At 35.2% G+C, this 25,465-nt stretch overlaps 2 protein-coding genes across 2 annotated transcripts; one reads left to right on the top strand and one right to left on the bottom strand.

The window, feature by feature from the left end:
* Positions 1 to 380: 380 nt before the first annotated feature.
* Positions 381 to 1,900, bottom strand: LOC133793727 (uncharacterized). Its single transcript, XM_062231022.1, has 2 exons — positions 850 to 1,900; positions 381 to 767 (listed from the first exon to the last, which is right to left on the bottom strand). Exons 1-2 carry the CDS (start codon positions 946 to 948, stop codon positions 417 to 419), a joined length of 450 nt encoding a protein of 149 aa, XP_062087006.1. The 5' UTR covers positions 949 to 1,900; the 3' UTR covers positions 381 to 416.
* Positions 1,901 to 12,665: 10,765 nt separating this feature from the next.
* Positions 12,666 to 14,512, top strand: LOC133796931 (probable receptor-like protein kinase At5g20050). Its single transcript, XM_062234635.1, has one exon. It carries the CDS (start codon positions 12,911 to 12,913, stop codon positions 14,330 to 14,332), a length of 1,422 nt encoding a protein of 473 aa, XP_062090619.1. The 5' UTR covers positions 12,666 to 12,910; the 3' UTR covers positions 14,333 to 14,512.
* Positions 14,513 to 25,465: the final 10,953 nt, after the last annotated feature.

The raw sequence follows: 25,465 nt of genomic DNA, 5'->3' as shown, positions 1-25,465 counted from the left end.
TAGAGGATGTCCTTTTTGCCTTCCCTTACGCCCTATAATCCACTCCTCTTTGGTAGTCAGATCTCTCCCCGAGTACTTTACTTAGTATCTCATATTGATCGACCGGGGACGAATCAACACCAGATACATTTAGAGATGCCTCACTCTGCTGTTGACTTTGCCTCTCATTCTGTGACTTCTCAACCTCAGCCGCCATTTTTTCCTGTATAAAGATAACATTATAAACAAAAATTAGAAACATTATAAATATTAGAAACAAGAAAACAATACTATTCACTTACATAATCTTGTTGAGCTGCCTCATTGACAAAAGATTTTGTCAATTTTCTCATATGAGCATCCCTCCAAGTATCAACAACATGCGCATGCGGGTTCTCCTATACAAATGTAAACAAAATGTTTCAGAATGTGTTATTTTATAAAATTAAATTAACATCTTCACTTACATATTCGTGACGCTTAGCTGCCAACGACTTTGTGCCTTGTGTTGTTACATACTTCATTTGTCTTCTGTTTGCTTGATTTTTAGCGGAACGAGCCAAAAATCTTTCGCTCAAAAACATTTCACAAATAAGCTGCCAAGCCTCCTTAGTGCAATGGTTAGGTGGCTTAGAGAGGACATTCTCCAAATCTTCTGGTCCAGCATAATGATTTTTGAAGTGTCTATGTCTATAGTTCTTTCTCTCGCGATATCTTTCCCCCATCTCCTTGTTGAGAGTTGCCAGAACTGACTCACGTTGTGGATGACCGTCTATATTATAGTAATACTGCATTAGGAAAAAAAATATTAGATAACTTGTAAATAATGGAATTAAATAATGAAAAGTACAAGATTTGTAATTTTTTTACCCTCATACGATCAAGCACTTGATCCTTAAACTGTTGAGGTACATCAGCAAAATCCAAATAATGCCCCGGACACAACATGGAAACTAGAGTTCCCAACATGCGAATAAAAGCTTGATCCTCCTGCCCAACCACTTTGTTGGTCACAGGATCAAGCTCTAGATCCAATGGTTTCCCAGCTTTTTTCCTTCGTTCTTCAAGAACATTATTACTAGCAGGGCCACGACATTTTCTTCTCGTCGACGGGGCTTTAAAATTTATTAACAATAATCAGTATTAGTATTGATGTTATATTTATCTAACAATATAATTTCTAAAAATAATTTTGATATGCAATATTTAACCTGACTCGCAAGATGTTGGTACCCTAGAAGGATCTGGCGGGTCTTGACCCCCACCATCTCCGCCATGATAAGTAGCTATATCAGCTGACATTATACTTCAGTTTAAAATTTATTAGTTAGTAATTAGCATTAAATAGAAGTATATCACATTGAATTCATAATAATAATAATTACAAAAAAAAACTTCATTATATTTAAATATATAGTTCTGTTACACAAATAGAAAAAACTAAACAGAGTAATCACTATCATTTCCATCAGTAATCGGAGATACATTTTCATCTTCACAAAGCTCAAATATCTTATATTATAATTACAAAAAAAAACACTTCATTATATTTAAATACATAGTTCTGTTACACAAATAGAAAAAAACTAAACAGAGTAATCACTATCATTTCCATCAGTACTCGGAGACACATTTTCATCTTCACAAAGTTCAACAACCAATTCATCTTCTGCATCTGCAACGTCCTCATGTTCTGACATATCAGCTTCGTCGTCACCATCTTCATCAGCTCCAACATAAGCAGCAGGTTGATCAGATTGCATAATCAACTCTCCGAGGTCCACAGTCAACAAAAAATTTGATGAACTTGTTTCATGTACAACATCAATAACATCATTAACCTCATCAGAATTGTCCTTAATGTCCCAAATCTGTCGATGATTCACATCTTCTACAACTTTCCAATCACGACCTCTAAGTAAATCATCAAGATAGAAAACTTGCTTAGCTTGAGTAGCAAGTATGTACGGCTCATCTTTGTACCATTCACCATTGACGTTTATACTGGTGACATTATTTTCAATGACTGTTTTCTTCATTCTTGGATTTGTATTAAACCATTTGCACCGAAATAATGCCACTGAATATGCACCAGTGAAAGAAAGTATCACCACTTCTTCAAGCGTGCCGTAAAAATTAAAACCTTCTGTTCCGGCAGCAGACACTCCACTATTCTGTGTGGTGCGCTTTTTGTCTCGATCGTGTGCAATAAATCGAACACCATTGACTATACAACCTTGGTAAAATGTTGACAAATGATCTGACCCAGATGCTAAAGCTAACAGTTCATCACCGTTATCCAAAGACTCAAGCTTGTGCAGGTCATATATCTAAATATATAGAATGATATTAGATTCACAAAATATATCATTAATAAAATCACTGTTCAAAGTTCAAAGTTCAAAGCTACCTTTTTATGAAACCACGAACAGAAATTTTTCCTATGCAAACGATCATGATCACCATCTGGGTATTTTTGTTTAATCTCTTGTAGGTGTTCCCTGTTAATTAGAATAGTGTTACGATTCTTGATAACAAAAAACTGATAATAACCACACATGTTCTAATTTATACGAGAATAAACTTACTCTAAATAAGGCTCAATTTCAGGAGAATTCTCAAGTATGAACCACTCAGCTATTTCACGAGTCTTATGATCGAGAGTCTTCAAAGTTCCCTTTGTGAGTGGACGACATTGAGATTGGAAAACTGCAAGATTTCGTGGGATATAAGTTGCATCTTCATTTCGATCAAGACGGTTAAATCTTGTTTCAATGCCTTTGAAATACATTGAACAAAAGGTCAAAGCCTCGTCTGCAACATAGCCTTCGGCGATCGACCATTCAGGGCGAGCTTTATTTCCCATATAATTCTTTAATTTTTTCATGTACCTTTCAAAAGGATACATCCACCTCATAAATACCGGACCACCCAATATTGCTTCTTCTGGCAAATGTAATACCAAATGAATCATTATGTCAAAAAAAGCTGGAGGAAAAATCAACTCCATCTTGCACAATATCTGAATAAGATCATTTTGGGCTTCCTCCATATCTTTAACATTTAAAGTCCTCGAACATATTTGCCTGAAGAAATTGCACAATTCTGCAATAGTGGTCGATATAGATTTTGGAAGAAACTTGCGAACACCGAGAGAAAGTAATCGTTGCATTATCACATGACAATCGTGTGACTTCAACCCAAGAATATTTGTATCATTCTCGGACACTTTCTTCTTCAAATTTGAACAAAAGCCATCTGGAAATCTAACTCCTTTTATAAACTGACAAAACTATTGCCTCTGCGCTGGAGTTAACACATAAGGAGCGTGCGGCTTCATCAGCTTCCCATTCTCATCTGCATAAATCCGCAATGATTCTCTCACACCCATCTTTTTCAAATCATGTCTGGCATTAGTGGTGTCCTTAGATTTATCACTGTCTAAGATGGTGCCAAGGAGACTATCACACACATTCTTCTCAACATGCATGACATCTATATTGTGTTTTAATTTGTTTGTACACCAATACTCAAGCTCGTAAAAAATACTTTTTTTCCTCCAATTACCTTCATCTACTCCTCTTTTACGTTTCACACCCCCAAACTGGACATGTTTTCCTGGAACTTGCGCTGCAAGAGCATTAACTTGTTCTAGTATATCCTCACAAGTAACCGTCTCGGAGGACGTCTTCTCTCAACTTCTCCATCGAACTCTTTGTCTCTTCTCATTCGATGAGTACTTGGCAAGAATCTTCTATGACCAACGTAAGATGTCTTACCGATCACTCGGATGGAAGTTGTGTCCGCATTACACGTAGGACAAGCTTTGTATCCCTGACCACTCCATCCAGACAAACTACTGCGAGCTGGAAAATCGTTCACTGTCCACAAAAGGGCTGCCCGCATCTTGAACATCCTGTTGGTCGTACTATCTCTTGTATCAACTCCGTTAACCCACAGATCCTTCAACTCATCCACCAATGGTCTCAGAAATACATCCATGTCCTTACCGGGTGATTTTGGCCCAGGAATAAGGAGGGTCAACATGAAATAATTGTCTTTCATGCACAACCAAGGTGGCAGATTATAGTTTGCCAACACCACAGGCCACATACTGTATGCAAGATTCATGTTGCCAAATGGATTAAATCCATCAGCAGCTAAGCCCAGACGAACATTTTTGGGATCCCTTGAAAAATCAGGATGCTTGGCATCAAAGTCCTTCCACGCAGAGCCGTCCACCGGGTGTTGCATCACCCCTTCATCTTTTGATTTCCCGGCGTGATGCCATATCATGTGCTTTGCTGTAATCCTTGAACTGTATAATCTTTTCAACCGAGGGGTCAACGGAAAGTAACGCATCACCTTGTGTGGCACTTTTTTTCCTTTCGTCATTTCAGAAGTAATCCATCTACTACTTCCGCATACTGGACATGTCTCTTTAGATGCATGCTCATTGTAAAATAAGCAGCAATCATACTGACACACATGAATGGACTCGTATCCCAACCCTAATTTTTTCAATCTCTTTTTCGCCTCGTAGTACGATCCGGGGATTTTGTTCTCCTTAGGAAATGCAAGCTTTAACAACTTCAGCAATTCATCAAATATGTTGTTAGGCATCTTCCCTCTAACTTTTAGATGCAATAACTTTGCTAAAAAGTTCAGGGATGAAATCCAATCACAGCCAGGATACAACTCCGCTTCAATCTCCTCAAATAACTCGTCATAATACTGACTCCCACCGGGATCCCTTTCTGCTTCCTCAGTTGTCGGTAAAAGGAAGTCTTCCACAACTTGAATCATCTCATTGTCTTCATTCTCATCAACCACCTCATCAGCAACAATTTCTTCCACCTCACCATGAAAAATCCACTTATCATAAGCTTGATGAAAACCCCTATCGAATACGTGTGCCCGAACTACATCTAAAGATTCAAATCTATTATTATTGCATCTCACACACGGGCACCTAATTCTTCCATCAGAATCTTTATGTTCCGACGCCATCCTCAAAAAAGCTTGTAGACCATTCCAATATTCTTGACAACCACGATTTCTCAATGTTGTCCAAGTCTTGTCAATCGCCATCTAAAGTGTTATAAGAGTGTGAGTTTTAGTAATGTGAATAGAAATGGATAACAAAGGAGATTTGTTATCATTTTTGAAATCTTATGCAATATTATAATATCTTATGCTATTTTATGATGTTTTATTTGATCATGTTATTTATAAACAAATTAATTTTTTTTCCTAAACTAATTTATTATTTATTAAAATTTTATTAAATATTATATCTAACTTTTATTATTTAATTAATTAAATTATTATAAATTAATTAAAAAATAAATTATTATTTATTCTTAATTTTTTAAACTTTTATTAAATATAATTATCAATTTCTATATTCATGTAATTTATAAATTATTATTTATTCATTTTTTTTTAATTTGTAATAATAATAATAATTTTATAAATTAATTATTATTTGACTTTAAGACTAATTTATATTTTTAAATAATTAGATAAATTTTATTAATAATATTTTAAACTTATCATTTATGTGCCGATATCCATGTAATTGATGGTTGTAGTCAACAACCATCAATCACAAACATACCGAGACTAAGGAAATAAATTAACTACTAATTAATTTTTTTGTTCTATTTTTACAAATTATAATAATAATAATAACATATGTTCAAGCAAAAAGGAGAAAAAGAACAAAATAACATGATAATATGCACTTATTGTTTTTTTTTTTTTCTATACTCACTTTTTTTATTAAAAAAACTATCTTAAATTTGTTTAAAAAAATTTCACAATCTAAACAAAATTAGTTTCCCTATTAAAAATATCAAGTTGCGGTGAAAGTTAATTAGTAGTATATAAGCTTTCACTTATTTGACTAAATACTTTTTTTTTTTGACAAAAATTAATAAGTAGTTCAAAAAAATTGGTATGGCCGCCAATAATGACAATGGAGTAACACGGACGTGAAATAATTAGTTTGTTTCAATTTTAATTTAAAAAATAATTACAAATTTTTTTAAAATAAAAAATAATTCAAAATTTATTACTAAAATTTAAAAATGATTCAAACATTAAAAAAATATTTTAAAATTTAAATTAATTTTAATTGAATTTGTATATTTTTCTAACACTTAGTTTAATTAATATTATATAATTAAGAAAATGGTGATAAAGAAAATATGGGTGCTAATAATCTGATTGATCAAGTTCCTCTTTATTCAATATTAACAAAAACACTATATTTTACTTAATACTAAATCATCTATTATTATATTTTATAAATTAATTTAAATTATCACTTAAATTTTGTTTTTAACCAAAACAGTCCTATAATTATTTACATACCAAGATTAAAAAATAAAGTAAGAACAAACATATATCTTAACAATAGATGTCGAGATTTACATACCACGGATACTAACTAAAGGACTCAAAACTCAAATATTAGACACTAAACAAATACAAAATAAATTATTCAAAAAATACAAAAGATATTAATTACAAAAAATATATCCACACCTGTTGAGGGTGTGCCAAGGTCGTGTGTGTGTCGGGGTCGTGGGTGTGTCGCTGTCCTGATAAAAAAAAATTAATACCAAAAGATACACGAAAAAAATTCAAACCAAATATATGAAATAAAAACTCGACAAGAATAGAAATTGATAACAAAGGAGATTTGTTATCATTTTTGAAATCTTATGCAATATTATAATATTTTATGCTATTTTATGATGTTTTATTAGATAATATTATACAATAAACAAATTAAATTATATAATTTAATTAGATAATATTATATCAAACTTTTATTATTTAATTAATTAAATTAATAAAAAATAATTAAAAATAAATTATTATTTATTCTTAATTTTTTATACTTTTATTAAATATTATTATCAATTTCTATATTCATGTAATTTATATTAAACAATATTATTCAATAAACAAATTAAATTAAATTATTTATTTAGATAATATTATATCAAACTTTTATTATTTAAATCATTAAATTATTAAAAATTAATCAAAAATTAAATTATTATTAATATAATTATTTATTCTTAATTTTTTATACTTTTATTAAATATTATTATCAATTTCTATATTCATGTAATTTATAACTATTTAATATTAGATAATATTATTCAATAAACAAATTAAATTATATAATTTTATTAGATAATATTATATCAAACTTTTATTATTTAATTAATTAAATTAATAAAAAATAATTAAAAATAAATTATTATTTATTCTTAATTTTTTATACTTTTATTAAATATTATTATCAATTTCTATATTCATGTAATTTATATTAAACAATATTATTCAATAAACAAATTAAATTAAATTATTTATTTAGAAAATATTATATCAAACTTTTATTATTTAATTCATTAAATTATTAAAAATTAATAAAAAATTAAATTATTATTTATATAATTATTTATTCTTAATTTTTTATACTTTTATGAAATATAATTATCAAATTCTATATTTATGTAATTTATACCTATTTAATTATTTTTTATTATTTAATTATTTTTTATTATTTAATTAATTAAATTAATAAAAAATAATTATAAATAAATTATTATTTATTCATAATTTTTTAATTTGTAATAATAATAATAATTTTACAAATTAATTATTATTTTACAAATAACTATGCTTTTATCAAAATAAAAATAATGATTATATAGACACACTAGTCGTATCCAAAATAACCAGAATACTTTATGGAAACATACAAAGTCTCTAAAATCGACCCATATAACCATTCAGAAAAAAAAGGCCATGAACGAAAAATAACTACATTACACCAATGAAAGACAAAAGGAGTCAAAAATTACCTTTGGCCGGACGGAAATGAAGCAAGCTCTCCCTGCAAAACATACATATATATATATATTAGTAATTTTTAAGCAATTTAGGTATAAGAAAAGGCTATTTCTTCATTAACCACAAAAAATAATTACACAATACAATTCTATACTCTATATTGGAATAGAGTAAAGAACTTAAGACAAAAATCAGCTAGTATTGAATAATACTATTCTAACCCGCAATTTTGACAAAGCAAATTAAAAACATCCCAATTCCAATATCAACTACAGTAATTCTAATGTTACGAGAAAATAATAGAGAAATAAAGCAAACCAACAAGGCTGACAGTGACACCGAGTATCATACTGTCCCTACTCCCTATTGAGTCCAAGATCAAATAACTAAGATACAAACAATGGCAAATGTAATGTGGTTAATTAGGAAGCAAGATCTTGCCTCTGTGCATAATATGCTTCGATTAAAAAAAACGTTTTAATGTGTTGTGCTTTAAACTCGCAGATATAAACAAATATAATTTTTCCTCTGACAAATATGATAAACATATATTTAAATAAAAATCCTCAAATTTTATAAGAGGGAAAAAAGAAAAAAAAAAAAGAGCCGAAAGAGTTCTATTATTTTTCTTGTTATGTAATATATACTAAAGTGAAAAGGCAACAACAGAGGGCCAACCATTCTCAACAGAAACGAAAGCTTTTCTCAAACAAGAAAAAAAAACCCAGAAAATTTCATTCTCTATAATCCACAAAACAAAAAAAAAAACCCCAGAAAAAAATAATAAATATGAATAGTAAAATACCCAGTGCTCTGCTTCTTGGGTGGAGAAGAAAAAAGCCAGACAAAGCCGTACGGGTCCGTGACCTTGCCCACGCTGCCACCGAATGCACCTCTGTCTTTACCCACGTTGCCACTGAGAGGCCGAGTCTGCGACGAACCTGATGTGGAGGAGACGACGAAGAAGACGATGGAGACGATGATGGAGGAGGAAAAATGGGTTTGTGGGAGTTCGGAGAAGGAGACGTTGCGGTTTAAATCTGCGAAAGTATTAGCGGCGGACCCCGCCGCTATTTAATTGAGTCCGCCGCTAATAATAGTATTAGCAGCGGGTTGCCCGTCGCTAAATTAAGTGATTACCCGCCGCTAATATTATTAGCGGCGGGTAGTCCGCCGCTAATATCCCGCCTCTAATAAAACTTAAAATATTCCCGGGCTTTTTATTACGTGTATTAGCGACGGACTATCCGCCGCAAATAGTGGTAAAGTCCGCCGCTAATATATATTTTATTAATTGTTAAATGCTCGAATCTTATTAGCGGCGGACCCCCGTAGTCCGCCGCTAATAGTATATGCAGTACAGGCGAACTCAGTCCGCCGCTAATAAACCTGCCGCTAATGCTTGTAATTGTTGTAGTGGTATTAAGGAAAAAAAATTGCTGAGAAAAATATTTTTTATAGTAGTGATATATTTAATAATTAAATAATATTTATTTTATTATAATATTAATTTATTTTAAATATTTTTATTTTGAGTAATATATAATAAATAAGTTAATCGTTTTTTCAAAAAATAATTTTTGGAAAAAACTATTATGGTTTGATAGCTTTAGCTTATAGCTGGAGCTTCTATTATCTCCAACACCATTGTATCCCAACTTCTCCAAAAATAAAAACTTTTAAGTTTTTAAAAAGCTATCCCAAAAGGACCTAGTTCAGGGAGAAAATTGAGGAATGATCAATAATAGAGTTGGAAATGGTTAAAAAAAAACCTTGTTGATCTGTGCATTAAAGTGCTACCATTTAGCAAGCTTAAGCATATTTAAGACTGCTGAATGTTGGTGAAAGTTGAAGCTGAACTTTATTATATTGAGCTCCACTTTGAAAACGTTGTTATTAGATTTAGGCTTGAAGAAGAAAGGTGTTATTTTTGAAGTTAATTCTTCGTTCCTGCTATGTCATCAATCTTATTTTAACCAACACTACTATATATTCTCTTGTAGAATTCTATTATGTTAGTGATATTATCAAGCTTATTTGGCACTTCTTAAAAGTCTGGTGCCTATATATACTTGTCCCGGTCTTACTTTCATCGTAACAAGCTTTTAGAATTACAGGCTACACCAAAAATATTGAATTAATAGCAATTTATATGTTTATATAGTAGCATTTTATGAAGAAAAAAATATCATAACAATAATATTTTAGCAACGGAAAAGAACCAAAATCAAATAATAATGAAAAATACAACAACAACTACAAAAAAAAAATCAAATAAGAGTTAAACTATTACAATTGTTTCTATTGTGTGGAAGACGCATTGGCCATCTAGATATCTTCCCCAAAAATAATGTAACCGGATCGATTAATTTGAAAGATTTAAAAACTTGAAGAAGAAAAAAAATGCTATTCACTTTTAGCGAAGACATATTTAAATAATGCATTGTTCTATACCTAAAGGCTAATTAAAGCAAACAATATATTGTTTGTTTATGTTCATAATTAAAGTTCTAAGGTGGCATAACCTGCTTGTACACTTAACAAAACGTACTAACGAATTAATAATGTTAATTATATATAGAATTTTGATATGGTTCAACCTACCTAAAATTTATGACTAATTAAAGCAGCCAAGCTAAAGTCGGTAAACTACTTGCAGTATCAATATTAATGATAAGTGAAAAAAATGTTTACAAACACATATAATAGATAAACTACTTATAGCAGAAAGAGTTACTCAAAGATTGACCACTACGAGGGATTAAACAAATCTTCTTTTGCAAGATATATACTACTAGAAATAACTAACAACTAGTAACTAACAACTAGTATATATCTGAGAATTTAATATTATAAGATTCAATTTTATTAGTATTTAAGTTCTCAAAACACCACAAATAACAATATCAAATAATTTACTTTTTAAGTACACACAAGTAACTTAAAATATATATAATTTACTAAAAAAAAAAACACACACACAGATGACTTCATAAATATTAATGCTATAAAAAAAAATTATATTTATTTTAAATTTTGTTTAGTTGTCTTAGTTTTAAACATAAAAATTACTAACTAGACACAAGTAAAATATTATTTAATTGGTATACTTTAAAATATTTAATAAATTGTGCAACTTAATATTTTAATTATATAATTAAATAAAAAACTGTAAAGTAACTTAATTGAGATAATAAAACTATTTTATACATGTAGCTTTTTAATAATGTATTTAATTATAGTTGTAAATAATTTAATTACATTATAAAAATATATATAACAATAAAAAAATATACAACTATTTTAATATTTAGATTTTATCAATTATACTTTTTTTATTATATATTTTTTGTCTATATACTTATATTTGTGTATATAACTTGGTGCGTCTCTAATTCAAACTATTGTACTAAATAAAAATTATAAAAAACAATAATGTGGGGATTGTATGGGCCTTTGATAGAGCTGGCTAGCCTTTAGCATTTATCTTCAATATATATAATTACTTCTGCTATAGTACACTCATTGGTTCCTTCTCATTTATGGTCATGAACCAGAATTTATTGCTTTCTTTTTTCTATTATTTTTTAAAGTAAGACCCAGATTTCAAATTTATTGCTTTCAAATTATATCTCTTCAAGACTTTTCTCAATTGAATAAATAGTAGTTTTATCAGTTACCTCAGTAGTATTGAATTTTCACAATATTCTTCACAAGTGGTCCACCCAAAGCGTGTCGATTAAGCAGGGTTTTATTATAATAATATATGTCTATATTACATACATACATGCTGAAGTAACGCCTAATATAGGTTAATCATTTTTAAGGTCTAATTTATCCAATTTTCTACTCTGCAATTTGCAATCCTTAATTTGATGGTATTCTCTCTCTTCCTTTCTTTCTTTTTCAAAAACTTGTTTGATTGTTGACTATAAGCACCTTCAACTAATTAATATATATTTAAATATTGAGCTCAGGCAGGGTTGATCATGTTCTTATAATTATTAGTTTCTTAGAAATAACGGATCTTCAATTCTCAATTAATAAGCATCGGAATATAATTAATATAACTCATTAAGTATTCATTTGAATCATATATGTATACTATATATAATGAGTTTAGAAATCCATTTTGAGTGTGGATAATAATTAAGGCAAACAAATTCAGTGGTATATGCATATATACATAGTAACATAGTATGGGATATTTGTATTTAAATGGTAAATGACTAGGTCCATGAAGACTAGGTAGATGGAGAATTTTTCTTTTGAATTTTTCTTTTAAATGGTATATATCTCAATTATTTATATATATATATAAATACTGGAAGCAATATATATTTTTTTTTGTATATATAATATTGTCGATAGATATAAACAAATGTAAAAATAAGAACAGGAAAATTCTTAAATTTTAATTGTAAGTAATTATGATATAAAAACTCCTTCAAACAAATATTATAATATATAAATGAGCGCGCGACATTTAGTTTTGGAGTCATTGGAAAAGGATTTCTCTTCGTTGTCAACAATAAATGAAATGTACTCATATGCTCCAGAATCATTGACCATATAAAAGTCCAAAATAAGAGATTTGATTAATTTGAAATACGTTTAAAAATAAATAAAAAAAACTAATTAAAAAAAGTACATATGTGTTTATAGAAACGGACTGGATCCGAAGATATATTAGGTTATGTTTCTTGAATGTTTCTTCTTTTGATTCCATATATATTAAAATCAGTCACTGCCTTGTTTTTCAACTCTTGGCCGATCTGTATACTAAATTCTTAATTAGCTTAAGTGTCATATATTTTAATGCACGTTATGCCACACTTAATTTCCGAGAAAAAGGAAGGAGAAAAAACTAACTCGAAGAAGGACATATCTAACTTGATTTAACTATAATTTAATGACCATTTCAAAAAGAGAGAGAGAGAAAAAAGAAAAGAAAAAAATATGACTATTATACAAAACAAGTGTTTTTCTTTTTAGCTTCTTCTACCTCTGATCTCTCTCTATCTATACCTTGATGAAACAAGAATGAGTAGCTTTAATGGAGGACAAGGCAGCTAACATAGTAGCTGTTTCAACAGTGCTCTCTGTACTCATCTTGATCATCGTAACTGGAATCGCTCTCCATTTATCCAAGGCCTTCTTTCTCATCTGCGGCGCTGGTATTTCCGTAATTATTGCTGTCTTTATATGGCTCATAATCAGACACAATTACAACCGAAGTCGGAAGCAGCTAGAATCGAAACACGTCACCGAAGGTCGAGAGCTCCGGATCGAGTACAGTTTCCTCCGTAAAGTCGCCGGGGTCCCCACCAAATTTCGGTTCAAGGAGATTGAAGAAGCCACCGATAATTTTCAGGCATTGCTAGGTAGAGGCGGCTCCGCGACAGTCTTCAAAGGCATCCTCGCCGACGGCACTGCCGTCGCGGTCAAATGCATCGACAGCGGTGGCAGCGATAAGGTCGATCGCGGCGAGAAGGAGTTCCGGTCCGAAGTCGCCGCCATCGCTAGCGTCCAACACGTAAACTTAGTCCGCCTCCTCGGCTACTGCACAGTCCCCGGCCGTGGGCCTCGGTACCTAGTCTACGATTTCATTGCCAATGGATCCTTGGACGGTTGGATCTTCCCGCCCCGGGAGGAAGGCACTAACCACCCAAATAGAAATATTAACCGCCGCTCCAACCGCCGAGTAGGTTGCCTGTGTTGGGACTTAAGGTACAGAGTTGCCCGAGATGTGGCGAAAGCGCTGGCCTACCTCCACCACGACTGCCGATCTAGGGTTTTGCATCTCGACGTGAAGCCGGAGAATATTCTACTGGACGAGAGTTTTCACGCAATCGTCGCTGATTTTGGGCTCTCTAGGCTTATGGGGAAGGACGAGAGTCAAATCTTGACGACAATACGAGGAACAAGAGGTTACCTAGCTCCAGAGTGGATCCTCGAACATGGGATATCGGAAAAGTCCGATGTTTATAGCTACGGAATGGTTTTAATAGAGATGATCGGTGGTCGTAGGAACACCGTTAGTCGTCCCGCCGTTGGTAGGAAAAAAGAAAATTCGTCTGGCAGTAAAAAATGGGAGTACTTCCCCAAGATTTTGAACGAGAAGATGAGGCAAGGGAAGATTATGGAAGTTGTTGACCGGCGACTGATGGCGGAGAACGGCGGCCGCGGCGTGGATGAGAAGGAGCTGATGAGATTGGCTTATGTGGCCTTGTGGTGCATACAAGAACGGGCCAGGGTGCGGCCCAGTATGGCCCAAGTATTGGAGATGTTAGAGGGCAGAGTGGCGGTGGAAGAACCGCCAGATACGAAAATGGTGGTCGTTGACTTGTTGTCCATCGATGATGATGATCCAACGGCACCGCATCTAGCTGCTTTTAGTGTACGTGATAAAAGTAATCATAATACGACGTCGTCAATCTACTCCTCCGCAATGTCAGTGTTATCTTGTGGGCGGTAGGTGCTTTCAATTATTTTCTTTTATAAAAAGAACATATTTATTTTTCTTTTTCTGAAAATATAAATGGCTTTTTTTTTTCATTGTTCCAGCTATTTCTAAATTTCATTCAATTATCTATTGGTCTTGGATAATTATTTCATTGAGCCAATAATATGATAAGTTTGGCAGTTGGCCGGTGAATCTGAACCAAATCCAGTTGACTTAATTAAATTTTTATTTATTGTTATCATTGTTCACTACAAGTGGTGGACTTTAACTGATTGATTAATACTAATTTTATTTTCTATTCCCAAGTCCACAAAATAAATATTTTCGAAGAAAAAAATCAATTGCATAATCGATTGGAAATAATATTAAAGTACAAATAAGTAAACCTAATTAATATAACATATACAAAATTTTGAAACCGATCTACTAGCTAGGATGGTCCTGTTTCCATGGATATACTAATTGAGGACGATTTAAGTTTGTGCTTACAGCACCTCTAGTTCAAAAAAATCTAAAACTAACTTTGCTTACGTACTAAATTGTATTTTTTAATAAGAGAATAATATAAAGTATTTGGTGAGATAAATTTTTAAAGGATAAAATTATCTTTTAATTTTGAATTATATAAAAATAAAATAAAAAAGAAGAAAAATCATTTAGGGTAATGATATTCCTTAATTAGGTGATTGAGAAGAAAAATATTTATTTATAGGTGTTAACTCAAATTCCACAAACCACCAGCTCACAGATGAGTTGAGGATCAACTCGTAAGGGGAGACACTAAAACTCAAGCAAAATGGTAAAATTATGCCCAAGGCATCTCTATAAAATTATGTGCGAGTGGAGGAAAACTTGGGCAAATTTAGCTCGGCAGGTGAAAGATTCAATCAAAGTGATAAATCAAACCAATCAACTTTCAATTTCTTAAATGATTGATCAATTTGACTTATGATTTGTTATTCAATTTCAAGTATTTATGTGTATAGGAAGGACTTCCAAGTAATGTTTTTTACCGCGAGACGTGACACGTGTCTCACATCTCTCACTTGGAAATGTTAGAAGTACATAAAAAGTAAAAAGTCAATTAAAAAAAAACCAATGACAACATGCATCTTCTCTCCCACAAATTTCCTATTCCCTACATTATTATTATTATTATTATTATTATTATTATTAAATCCCTCTCATAACTTTCATTCTCTCTCTTTTTCCTTAATACCTAGTCGCCTCCTCTTCTTTTCTCTTTCTCTATCTCTCTCAAACTTCATTCATCTCTCCTTCTAGCTCTTTCTCTTTCAGATTACCACCCACCACCACGACTTCGACTACCACAACGACCACCATCCACGCCTCTTTTTGTTCTTGTTGAAGCCATGAAACTACGACGCTGCCACCTCCCATCCTTGCCAAAGTCGCTAGCCTTCAGCACCATTGAAGCTATGATTCTTCCCTGCCTCCGCTCATCCCCACCAAAGCCATGAGTCGTCAAAGTCGTGAGCTACCCCACCGTCGCAGTCGTGAGCCACCCCATCGAAGTCGCTAACTCTTCTCGTTTTCTATTTGGGTCTTGTTCTCAATTTTTTTTTTCTATTTTGTATATTAAAAATTTATGATGTGTTTTGTATATTTTGGACAATAAGTGCTTTTTTGTGTGTATATTTTATTTTGGGATATTTGCAGCATAAGTACCCAATGTTTGGGGTTTGTAACCGGCATATACCCAATCTTTTTTTTTAGCGGGTAAGGTACCCAAACTTACTAAAATAGTAATTTCGTTAATGGTCCTCCGTTAAGTCTGTCAATGAGTTGATTGGACATACACGTGTCGTTTTTTATTGGTCCAACTCATAATTATTTTTAAAATTAATTTTGAAATAAAAAATATATTAAATTAATAAAAATTAATAGTTTAAAAAGAAAAATCTTTTTAAGAAAAAAATTGAATTAAAACATAAACTTTATCAAAATTTGTTAACTTAATTTTTTTAGCAAAAAAAAAAAAGAAAGTAATCGAGAAAGATAGGTGAGCGTGAGATCGAGAATGAGAGGGAAGAGAGAGAGAGAACCAGAATGAGAGGGAAGAGAGAGATAGATTTGAATCTTAGTGTTAATGAGTTCTTGTTGTTGTTCTTGGTGTATTGGTTTTCTATATAAATTTATTTTATTAATAAATTCAATTTCAATTTGCTCGATAGTAATGTAAATAATATATTTTTAAAAAATTAAATAATTAATTTTTGATATATAAAAAATAGAAATACATTCAACCTCTCATTGGGAGACGTGGGAGACATCTCACGTCTTCCAATGGGAGACGTTGAAAATCCCCCCTTTTGGACACCTTTCAACGTCTTCTACTGGGAGACGTGGGATGTCTGTCACGTCTCCTAATGTGAGACATTGAAAGCTCACTTACAATGACTCCACTTCTAATGTCTCCCCCCAAATGAATTAATAAAACTCTTATATTGTTGTAGTGTTTATTAGAATAAATTGGGTAACTGAACCCCTGATTTAAGGGAATGTAAGCAGCTGTGGTCACCCTATAAATAAGGGGAGTCATGAGACCCTATAAATAAGGAGAGTAGTGAGAATGGAGAAGAGAGACAAAACGTTGCAAAAACATCCTCCAGTAGACGTAGTGTGACAGTCAGAATCCCGTGATCTGCAGGGGAAAAGACGGGGTAAAAGCTGTGCAATCCCACATTGCTTGGGGAAGGTCAAGTGTGATGATTCTAAGACTGTGTAAGTATGGAACTACAAAGTTGAAGTGGGCGTAAATGGATTGATGGATACTACCTATGCCAACAAGATGCATATTTTTTTCGGTAGCCCATTACTTGAGAACTCCAAAGTTAAGCGTGCTTGACCTGGAGTAGACTCATGATGGGTGACCTCCTGGGAAGTTTTCCCAAGAAGCGTGTGAGTGATGACAAAGCACGCTGGAAAGACTCGTGTTGGTTTGCAGGGGCAGTCATCATTCCAGGAAGCAGCTATAGTGACGTGGGGCGTTACACGTAGGTCACTTTTTTGTGTTGAACTACTATAATTTGATAGTCTTCATACTGTTTTGACCAATTTATATATATTAAAAATACAGTTTTGTGTAGATTATCATGGACGAAACAAAGTCAACAATGTGAGCCCCCCCGCCCCCCCAAACTCTCTCATTCTTGATTTTAGTAAACATGTAGATATAATAATTATTACCACACAAATAAATAATTTCTATTAACCCTAAAACAAATCAAGAATAAGGAAGTTGGGTGTGACCAAGATGAGAAAGACCCCAACTCGAAAGAGAAGCATAGTTAGCTTGAAAAGCAGAGCTTTAAGGCATGAGTGCTTTTGAGAATCACTACTAAAAACTTTGGCTTTCTTCATAGTTTTTTTTTTCCTTAATAGACCGCGGTTTTTGGGAGCAATGGATATTGTAGTGTAATCGGGCGTTGATTTGACTCAAAACAAGTATGTTTTAAATATTTATAATTCGCAAGGGCACGAATCGTATATGAAGTATAATGTTCGTGTAAGCATGAGATCGAACCCAAAGAAGTTGTCTAAAATAAAAAAAAAAGTTGTTTTAAACCAAAATTAATAAATTATAACATAGCTCCAAAGATTGATGAGATTTTTGTATAATGAAAATAAAATAAAAGATAATAATGAAGAAATTAAAGACAATATATAAAAATAAATTAATAATAGAAATCAAAATGGCAAAAGAAGATTATTAAGGTATTATAATCCATAAAATATAAGTTCAATAATATTTATAAGTACATTGATTCTCAAGTTTTATTAATAGTAGAAATTATTCAACTATCACTTATTCAAATTAGATATTCTATTTAAGCACAAATTATCATGGAATTGTAGGATTTATCTTCACTTTTAAAATTATAATTTCAAAGTATTTAATGTAAATCAAATTAATGAAATAACAAATAAATCGATGAATATTATTTATAAGGCAAAACATAATATTTTTTTTCTAAGCATTTGATGTGCACAATTTAATAACACACTTTAATCAAATAATATTATGATTTTGCACTAATGAAGAACAAAGTGTAAATATGTTCTAACAATAAAAAATATAAGATATTTAAGATGAAAGAAAATATTTGAAGGAGAAAATCCATAAAATTTATTGCACAAAATGGGAAATCAACATACAACATAAATACTATCTAGTTACATATTGTTTCATCATCACCTTAATAATCTTAAAAAGATTAGAAACTCATAACTAGAATAGAAAAATTTGGGCAACTAGAATTATGAAAGATAAAAGAGCTTAAAGAGAAAAGATTTGGAAAATGCAAGCAACGTTTTTACGTGGTTGGGGCGTTAATGAGCCTTAGTCCACGAGTCAGTTGTATTAGAGCTTAGAGAGCTTTTGACAATGGAGTTTTCTGCAAGTTTGAGCAGAATAATCTCTTACAAGCAAAACCTGGGGATCCCCACTACTGTGCACAACTGGCACTATTTATAGGCAGTCTTGTGCAATGGGCTTGGGCTGGACTAATCCTGGCCCAATAGAGATGTAATCATAGTTTGCTCGCTAATGGAGCCATAATACAAAGGATTGAAATATACAACATATATTAACCAAGGCCCATTGGGCCAGCCCAAACATGATCACATTATAAGACTCGCGACAAATAGTTGCTTCAGTCTGGGTGTTACGGTCTACGAGGAAGCTTCGGGGGACAAGATCTGTCAGTGTAGTGGCGGCACTGTATCCCAGGAACAGTGTACGCTCCATGCGTAACTTCTTGTTCATAGTTGAGGAGACCAACTTCTGTGTTTCTCGGGGACCTGTCAGCTTCAGGGAAGACCAAACTTTCTGTAATGCCCCGAATTCTTCGTTGTGTTTAACGGCGTGAACAGTAGGCCGGGAGGGCCATACTTGCTTAATTATGTTATTAATTGATAAAATGCATGTATATGCTGATTATATTATGATGTGATGTGAAATGCATGCATGTGAGTCCATATTTCTTAGTTCAGGGGTGTGATGGTAATTTGGCCCGTTGAGGGTAAATTGATTGTTTGTACGCATGTGGGTGATATATCTTGAGACCACATTATGATGTGGGTTTGTTCGAGCCATTTGGCATGAGACGATCAAGGAATGTTAATTATCGGTTTGGTCATAACAGGCTTAAGCTCGGGGCTCGGGGTGAGTCTCGGGGTGTTTTAATGATTAGAGTGTTACCGGGCATTAAAGGGTAACGGGATGTGGATTATTGGTGTTTGAGTATATTGAGATTAGCGGGAATTGGGAAGCGTTAATTATGATTAACGGTGTAAATAGAAAGTGCCAAAATTACCCTTGAAGTGGCTTTAGAAGCTTTAAAAGACCTAGGGGTATTTTAGTCTTTTGGCTTGGATATATATGATGTTTGGAGGCTGTAGAATAAACAGAGTAAAACAGAGACAATTCTTCTTCTCCTTCCCGTACCTTCTCCTTCCTTCATTTTCCTTGTGAATTTTTGTGATCTTGTTGAGTATTTGAGCTTAGGAGCTAGGCCTTGGCACTTTGGGAGAGTGTTCCACTGTGGAAGAGCACCATAACCTGAACTTGAGGTAAGCTTTTAGCCACTAGTTTCCATGTATGCTTTGTTTTCGTTTTAAGATTTCAGCTCTAGATTTTGGTGTGGAAAGTTGGAATCAAGGGGAGTTTTTGTGATGTTTAGGTTGGGTTATGATGGGGGAGAGTTATGGGTGATTTTTGGAGGTTTAAATGGGTGTTTGGAAGAGGTTTTGAGTTGGTTTGAAGGGCTGGTTTGAGAGGAAAAACGCAGGGGAGTTTGCTGATGCGTTGCTGAATTCTGGGTAATTTAGCATAATGAGCCGCGGCCTATCTAGGGTGTGCCGCGGCCTGAGATGGCTTCAGAGGTGGAAACGCTTCTATCAGGAGGGTGAGCTGCGGCATGGCTCTGGTGAGCCGCGGCCCAACAGGGCAATTTTGGCCAGAATAGTGTTTTTAGCATGGGGATTCAAACCTAAGGCCTCGGGGTTGAACCTACTACCCGGTTGAGTAGTGTTTGATGTCCCGAAGGTTAGGTTTTGGTCTGGGAACCTTTTATTGTTCATTTTATTGATGGAATCCCATAATTGGTTATGACCAGGTAACCGCTAAATGACCAAAAGGTTGATCATTCTCAGGGTCGTTCTTTTATTCATTCTAGCTCGAACCAGAGGTAAGAAAACTGCACCCCAAGTGTGACATGCATGGATACTCGTGAGGCATGTTGGTTGTGTAATATGGACATGGATTGAATATAGAATGTTGGGCATATGTTGCTCACTTGTGCATGGTACTGACTTATTAGTCAGGTTTGACAAAGGTGCCAGTATCAACTATGAAGTTGTGACTCATTAGTCAGGTTCGGCAGTGGTACTGGGCACTGGTCACGTTGCACTGACTCATCAGTCAGAATTGGCAAAGGTGTTAGTATCAACTGTGAAGCTGTGACTTATTAGTCAGGTTCGGCAGTGATACTAGACACTGGTCACATAGCGCTGACTCATTAGTTAGAACGGCCTTAGTGTGGATCACGCAAGCCAACAGAGATTAGATCTAATCGACTAATAGCATTGAATGACTCAAAGAGCATTAATGCAAGACCGACCCCGAGGGTCGATGATTGAGATAAGCACTTGGAGGCTAGTGGCTTACCTAGCAGCCACTCTCCCGCTTGAATCATGTGATGTTCACTCATTTGTTTAAAAGCTTTATGCTCAATGTGATTATAATGATAATCATTTGATAATGTTTATATAAAGTGTTATGTTTTCTTGCTGGGCTTTGGCTCATGGGTGCTATGTGGTGCAGGTAAAGGGAAAGAAAAGCTCACCTAGCCTTGAGTGGAGAGCTGATGTGGTGATGTGTACATATGCGGCCGCTTGACCACCACGGCAAAGGAGTTCTCAGAGGAACTAGGGGGTTTACCCTATTTTTGTCGCTTAGGTCGGCGGGATTGTAAATTTAAAATAGTAATGACCATTTTGTACTGAGAACCACTTGTAAATGTTTTGTTTAGCTCTGCAGAGCAGTTTGTAATGAAAATCTCCATTTCCTTTTTATTGGTTTTATGCCTTAACCTGTTAATTACACTTAGAGCACGTTTTTGACCAAAAGACTCGGGTAGCGAGTCAAATTTCCGGTCCACCGTTCACCGTAACTGTTCTGGGGGTAGCCAGGGCGTTACAACTTGGTATCAGAGCAATGCCAAGGTTAAGGTTCCTGTAGACTGGCTGGGCATGTACACACATCACTGAAGTCAAGCTCGACTTATGGTTTGGTAACTCTTTATGTAGTTATGTGCATAACTGCCTAAATGTGGTGCAAATGCTTTACTTGTATGCATGAGATATTATGAACTGTTATGTGATACATGCTGAGTGTTGAGTGCCATAAACATGTATCCGTTTGTGCATATTGAATGACTATGGAATATGATAATTGTCTGCTTGTTCTTGGACCATGAGGCGGCAAGAGGTTTAGTTATTACTACCTGACTGGCCATATTGATTGTTCGTTTCAGTAAGGTATCAGTGACAGAATGAACCCAGAACAGACAGACACTACAGCTGGCCAGAGTGGTCAGGGTCAGAATAATGACAACAGCCAGGGTCAAGAGAATGACCAATCCCAGATTCCACAGCCAGCACCTGCAAACTGGCAGCAGTTGTTTAATGATTTGCAGGCTATAGTGTTGAAATAGGGAGAGGAGCTTCGTCTCCTGAGGCAGCAACAAGTGCCTGTGGTGGCTAGTGTTGAAGAAGGCACCTTCGGTGTCAGTGTCAGTTATTGGGCAGCTGCCTGGGGTTGAGAACAGATTGGAACCTCTTTATGAGCGGTTCAGGAAACAACAACCTCCAGTTTTTGAAGGCAACGCTGATCCTGTCAAAGCTGAACAATGGATGAGCATGATTACCATTATTCTTGACTTTATGAGGGTAGTTGGTAGTGAGAGGGTGGCCTGTGCTGCCTATATGTTTCGGGATGATGCCCGGATTTGGTGGGAAGTGGTTGGCCAGACCAAGAATGTTAATCTCCTGAGCTGGGAGGAGTTTCAGACCTTGTTTAATGAGAAGTACTATAATGATGCTATAAGAGCGGCGAAGGCCGATGAATTTATGAGGCTATTTCAGGGAAGCTTATCAGTAACTGAATATGCCTTAAAGTTTGATCGTTTGGCAAAGTTTTCCAAAGAGCTGGTGCCCACTGATGGGACCAGGAGAGAGAGATTCCTCCAGGGGCTACAGCCCAGGTTAGCCCGTGACGTCCGCATCACCACTGTGGCAGGAGTCACTACTTATGCACAGGTGGTGGAGAAGGCACTCACAGCTGAGAGTGCAGAGACTAAGATCTGGCATGACAGTGCAGCCAGAAGGGATTTCAGGAGGACAATTCTTCCATTTGTTGGTTCTGGTAGGGGTGTTGGCCCCAGTGATCAGAAGAGGAAGGTTCCTGATACCTTCCAAGTTCCAGGTCCTGACAGGAGACCTCGTGGTATTACAGTAGGTTGTCCTGGGAGCAGTGAAGCCTGGAAGGCTTGTCCTGAATGCCCTAGGTGCAAGAGGCGCCATTTGGGGGAGTGTAGGGCAAAGGCCTGCTATTTGTGTGGAGTAGTGGGTCACCTTAAGAAAGATTGCCCTCAGATAGGGAAAGAAGAACCCAGAAAGGTGGACAGCTCGGCCCTAGCTCGAGTGTTCACGTTGACTCAAGCAGAAGCTGAGGCTTCCCCCTCAGTTGTTACAGGTCAGCTTCTTAGTGCAAGGACCCCTTATCATGTGTTAATTGATTCTGGTGCTACACATTCCTTTGTTGCTAGTAGCATTATTGATAGGTTGTGTAGACCTTGTGATTTTTATGCTGTGGGGTTTGGTACCTTGTTACCCACTGGAGAGTTAGTGGTGTCCAGAAGATGGGTCAGATCTTTGCCAGTGACAGTAGAGGGCAGAGAGTTGTCAGTGGACCTGATAGAGTTAGTTATGACTGACTTTGATATGATACTGGGTATGGATTGGTTGGCAAAGTATGGGGCAACTATTGACTGCAGAAGGAAGATGGTCACTGTAACGCCCTGGCTACCCCAGAACAGTTACGGTGAACGGTGAACCGGAAATTCGACCCGCTACCCGAGTCCTTTGGTTAAAAACGTGATCTAGGTGTCGTTAACAGGTTAAGGTGCAAAACCAGTAAAAAGGAAAGGGCAATTTTCATTAAGTAAATAAACTGCTCATGAGCCTTTTAAAATGTTTACAAGTAGTTTGTAATACAAAAGAGTTGCTACAGTTCCATATATACAATCTCCGCCGGCCTAAGCGGCAAAAATAGGGTAAACCCCTAGTCCCTCTGAGAACTCCTTGACCGTGGCGGTCAAGCGGCCCTGTATGTACATCACACCGCCCAAGCTCTCCACTCAAGGCTGGCCAAGCTTTTCCTTTCCTTTACCTGCACCACATAGCACCCATGAGCCAAGGCCCAGCAAGAAAACACAGTAAAGCACGATATAATATCAACAACGGTCATAGTAACCATTCAGGACTATCAGTCCAACAAATAGGTGACAATAGCCAAAAATCACAATAATGAGCATCGCTCCCTCTAGCCATGTCACGATAGGGTCACCAGGGCTTAATCGATAAGTGTTTCATTCATAAGTTTTCTTAGGACAGGTGCAAGGTGATTAGTCACCAACATAACCTTCCTCACGACTCTAGAGTCGAATCTATGGACAACGTCCCTTAGCCTTGTGACAAACGGTCACCGGGGTCATATACCTTGGCTATAATCATCTGGTCGTAGACCAGGCAAGCGTTTATATGTTCATCGACCCTAGGGCCGGTCCCGCATTAATGCCATAGAGCCATCCAATGCGTGATCGTCGACTTTAGAGTCGGTCCCTGACTAGTCAGTGTCTCAAACAGGTAATTAGCGTTCACTAGCATTTAATATGCAATCCATGTCCACATATATCAATCAACATGCCTTAATATCAAACCATGCATGTCGTATACCTATACATGGTGCAGCTGTATTCATACACTATTTTCTTACCTCAGATTCGAGCTAGAAAGATTAAAAGAACGGCCCGCGAGAACGATCAACCTTTAATCCTTTAACGGTCACCTAATTAAAACCAAACATGAGACATCATTAATAATAATGATCAACATAGGTTCCCACACCAATATCTAGCCTCCGGAAGATCAATCCCAACTAATCCAAGTAGTAGGAACACTCCCGAGGCCTAAAACTAAGTTCCCGGGGTCAAAACGAGCAAACGGGGCGAAAACAGGGCAAGGGCTGCGGCCCTGGCACCTTGGGCTGCGGCCCCCAGGGTTCCCAGAGGCAAGGGCCGCGGTGCCCCCCAACTAGGGTCGCGGCGCCCAGCAGGCACAAAGCCTCCACCTGCTTCTTCAAAGAAGGGCCGCGGCACCTCAAGAACAGGGCCGCGGCTCTCCACCCTGGGCCATTCACAACCGCGATTTTATCACTCCAAAGCCTCCAAAATCATACCTAAACATTCCCCAATCATCAAAACAAAGTTCCCAAGCTTCCCCATGCATCAAAACCCAAGGTTCAAACGAATCGGAAACTCGACAATTCACAAAATCAATTCAAAGCTTAGAAACTCAGAAAACTCAAAACTTAAACCTTGATTACCTTCGATTGGGTTGTTTTCCGTCAAATCCTTCGGTTAAGAAGCTTCTAATCTTTCCTAGGATCGCTACGCCTCAATCCTCGCTTGATTCCGACTCCCAGAACACGAGATATCCTCGAATATGCTCAAACGGTAAAACGGGCTAACAAAAGGAAGAACGAGAGGTTTTCTTAATGTACGTTCTATCTGACAACTACTTCAAGCTTAAGTAACCTCAAATAAAACCTGGTGCTCGGGGTCCCGAAAACACCCCCGGGGACACTATAGTCAAAACCTCCAAAATTTCACCCTGATCTCAAATATTCCCAATTTATCATCAAGTGAACATTTCTATTACCCCAAAATTGACCCCATTATGGTAAAACCGCTAATCCATTATATATGACCGTCTCATGCCGAATAGCTCGAATATATCTCCATAATAATGGGATCTCATTCACAAATCAAGTTATGCACC

The sequence above is a fragment of the Humulus lupulus genome, chromosome 8, assembly GCF_963169125.1.
Source record: "Humulus lupulus chromosome 8, drHumLupu1.1, whole genome shotgun sequence".
Taxonomy (NCBI): Eukaryota; Viridiplantae; Streptophyta; class Magnoliopsida; order Rosales; family Cannabaceae; genus Humulus; species Humulus lupulus.
The sequence above is the reverse complement of the archived record's forward strand: the minus strand, read 5'-3'. Positions and strand labels throughout refer to the sequence as shown.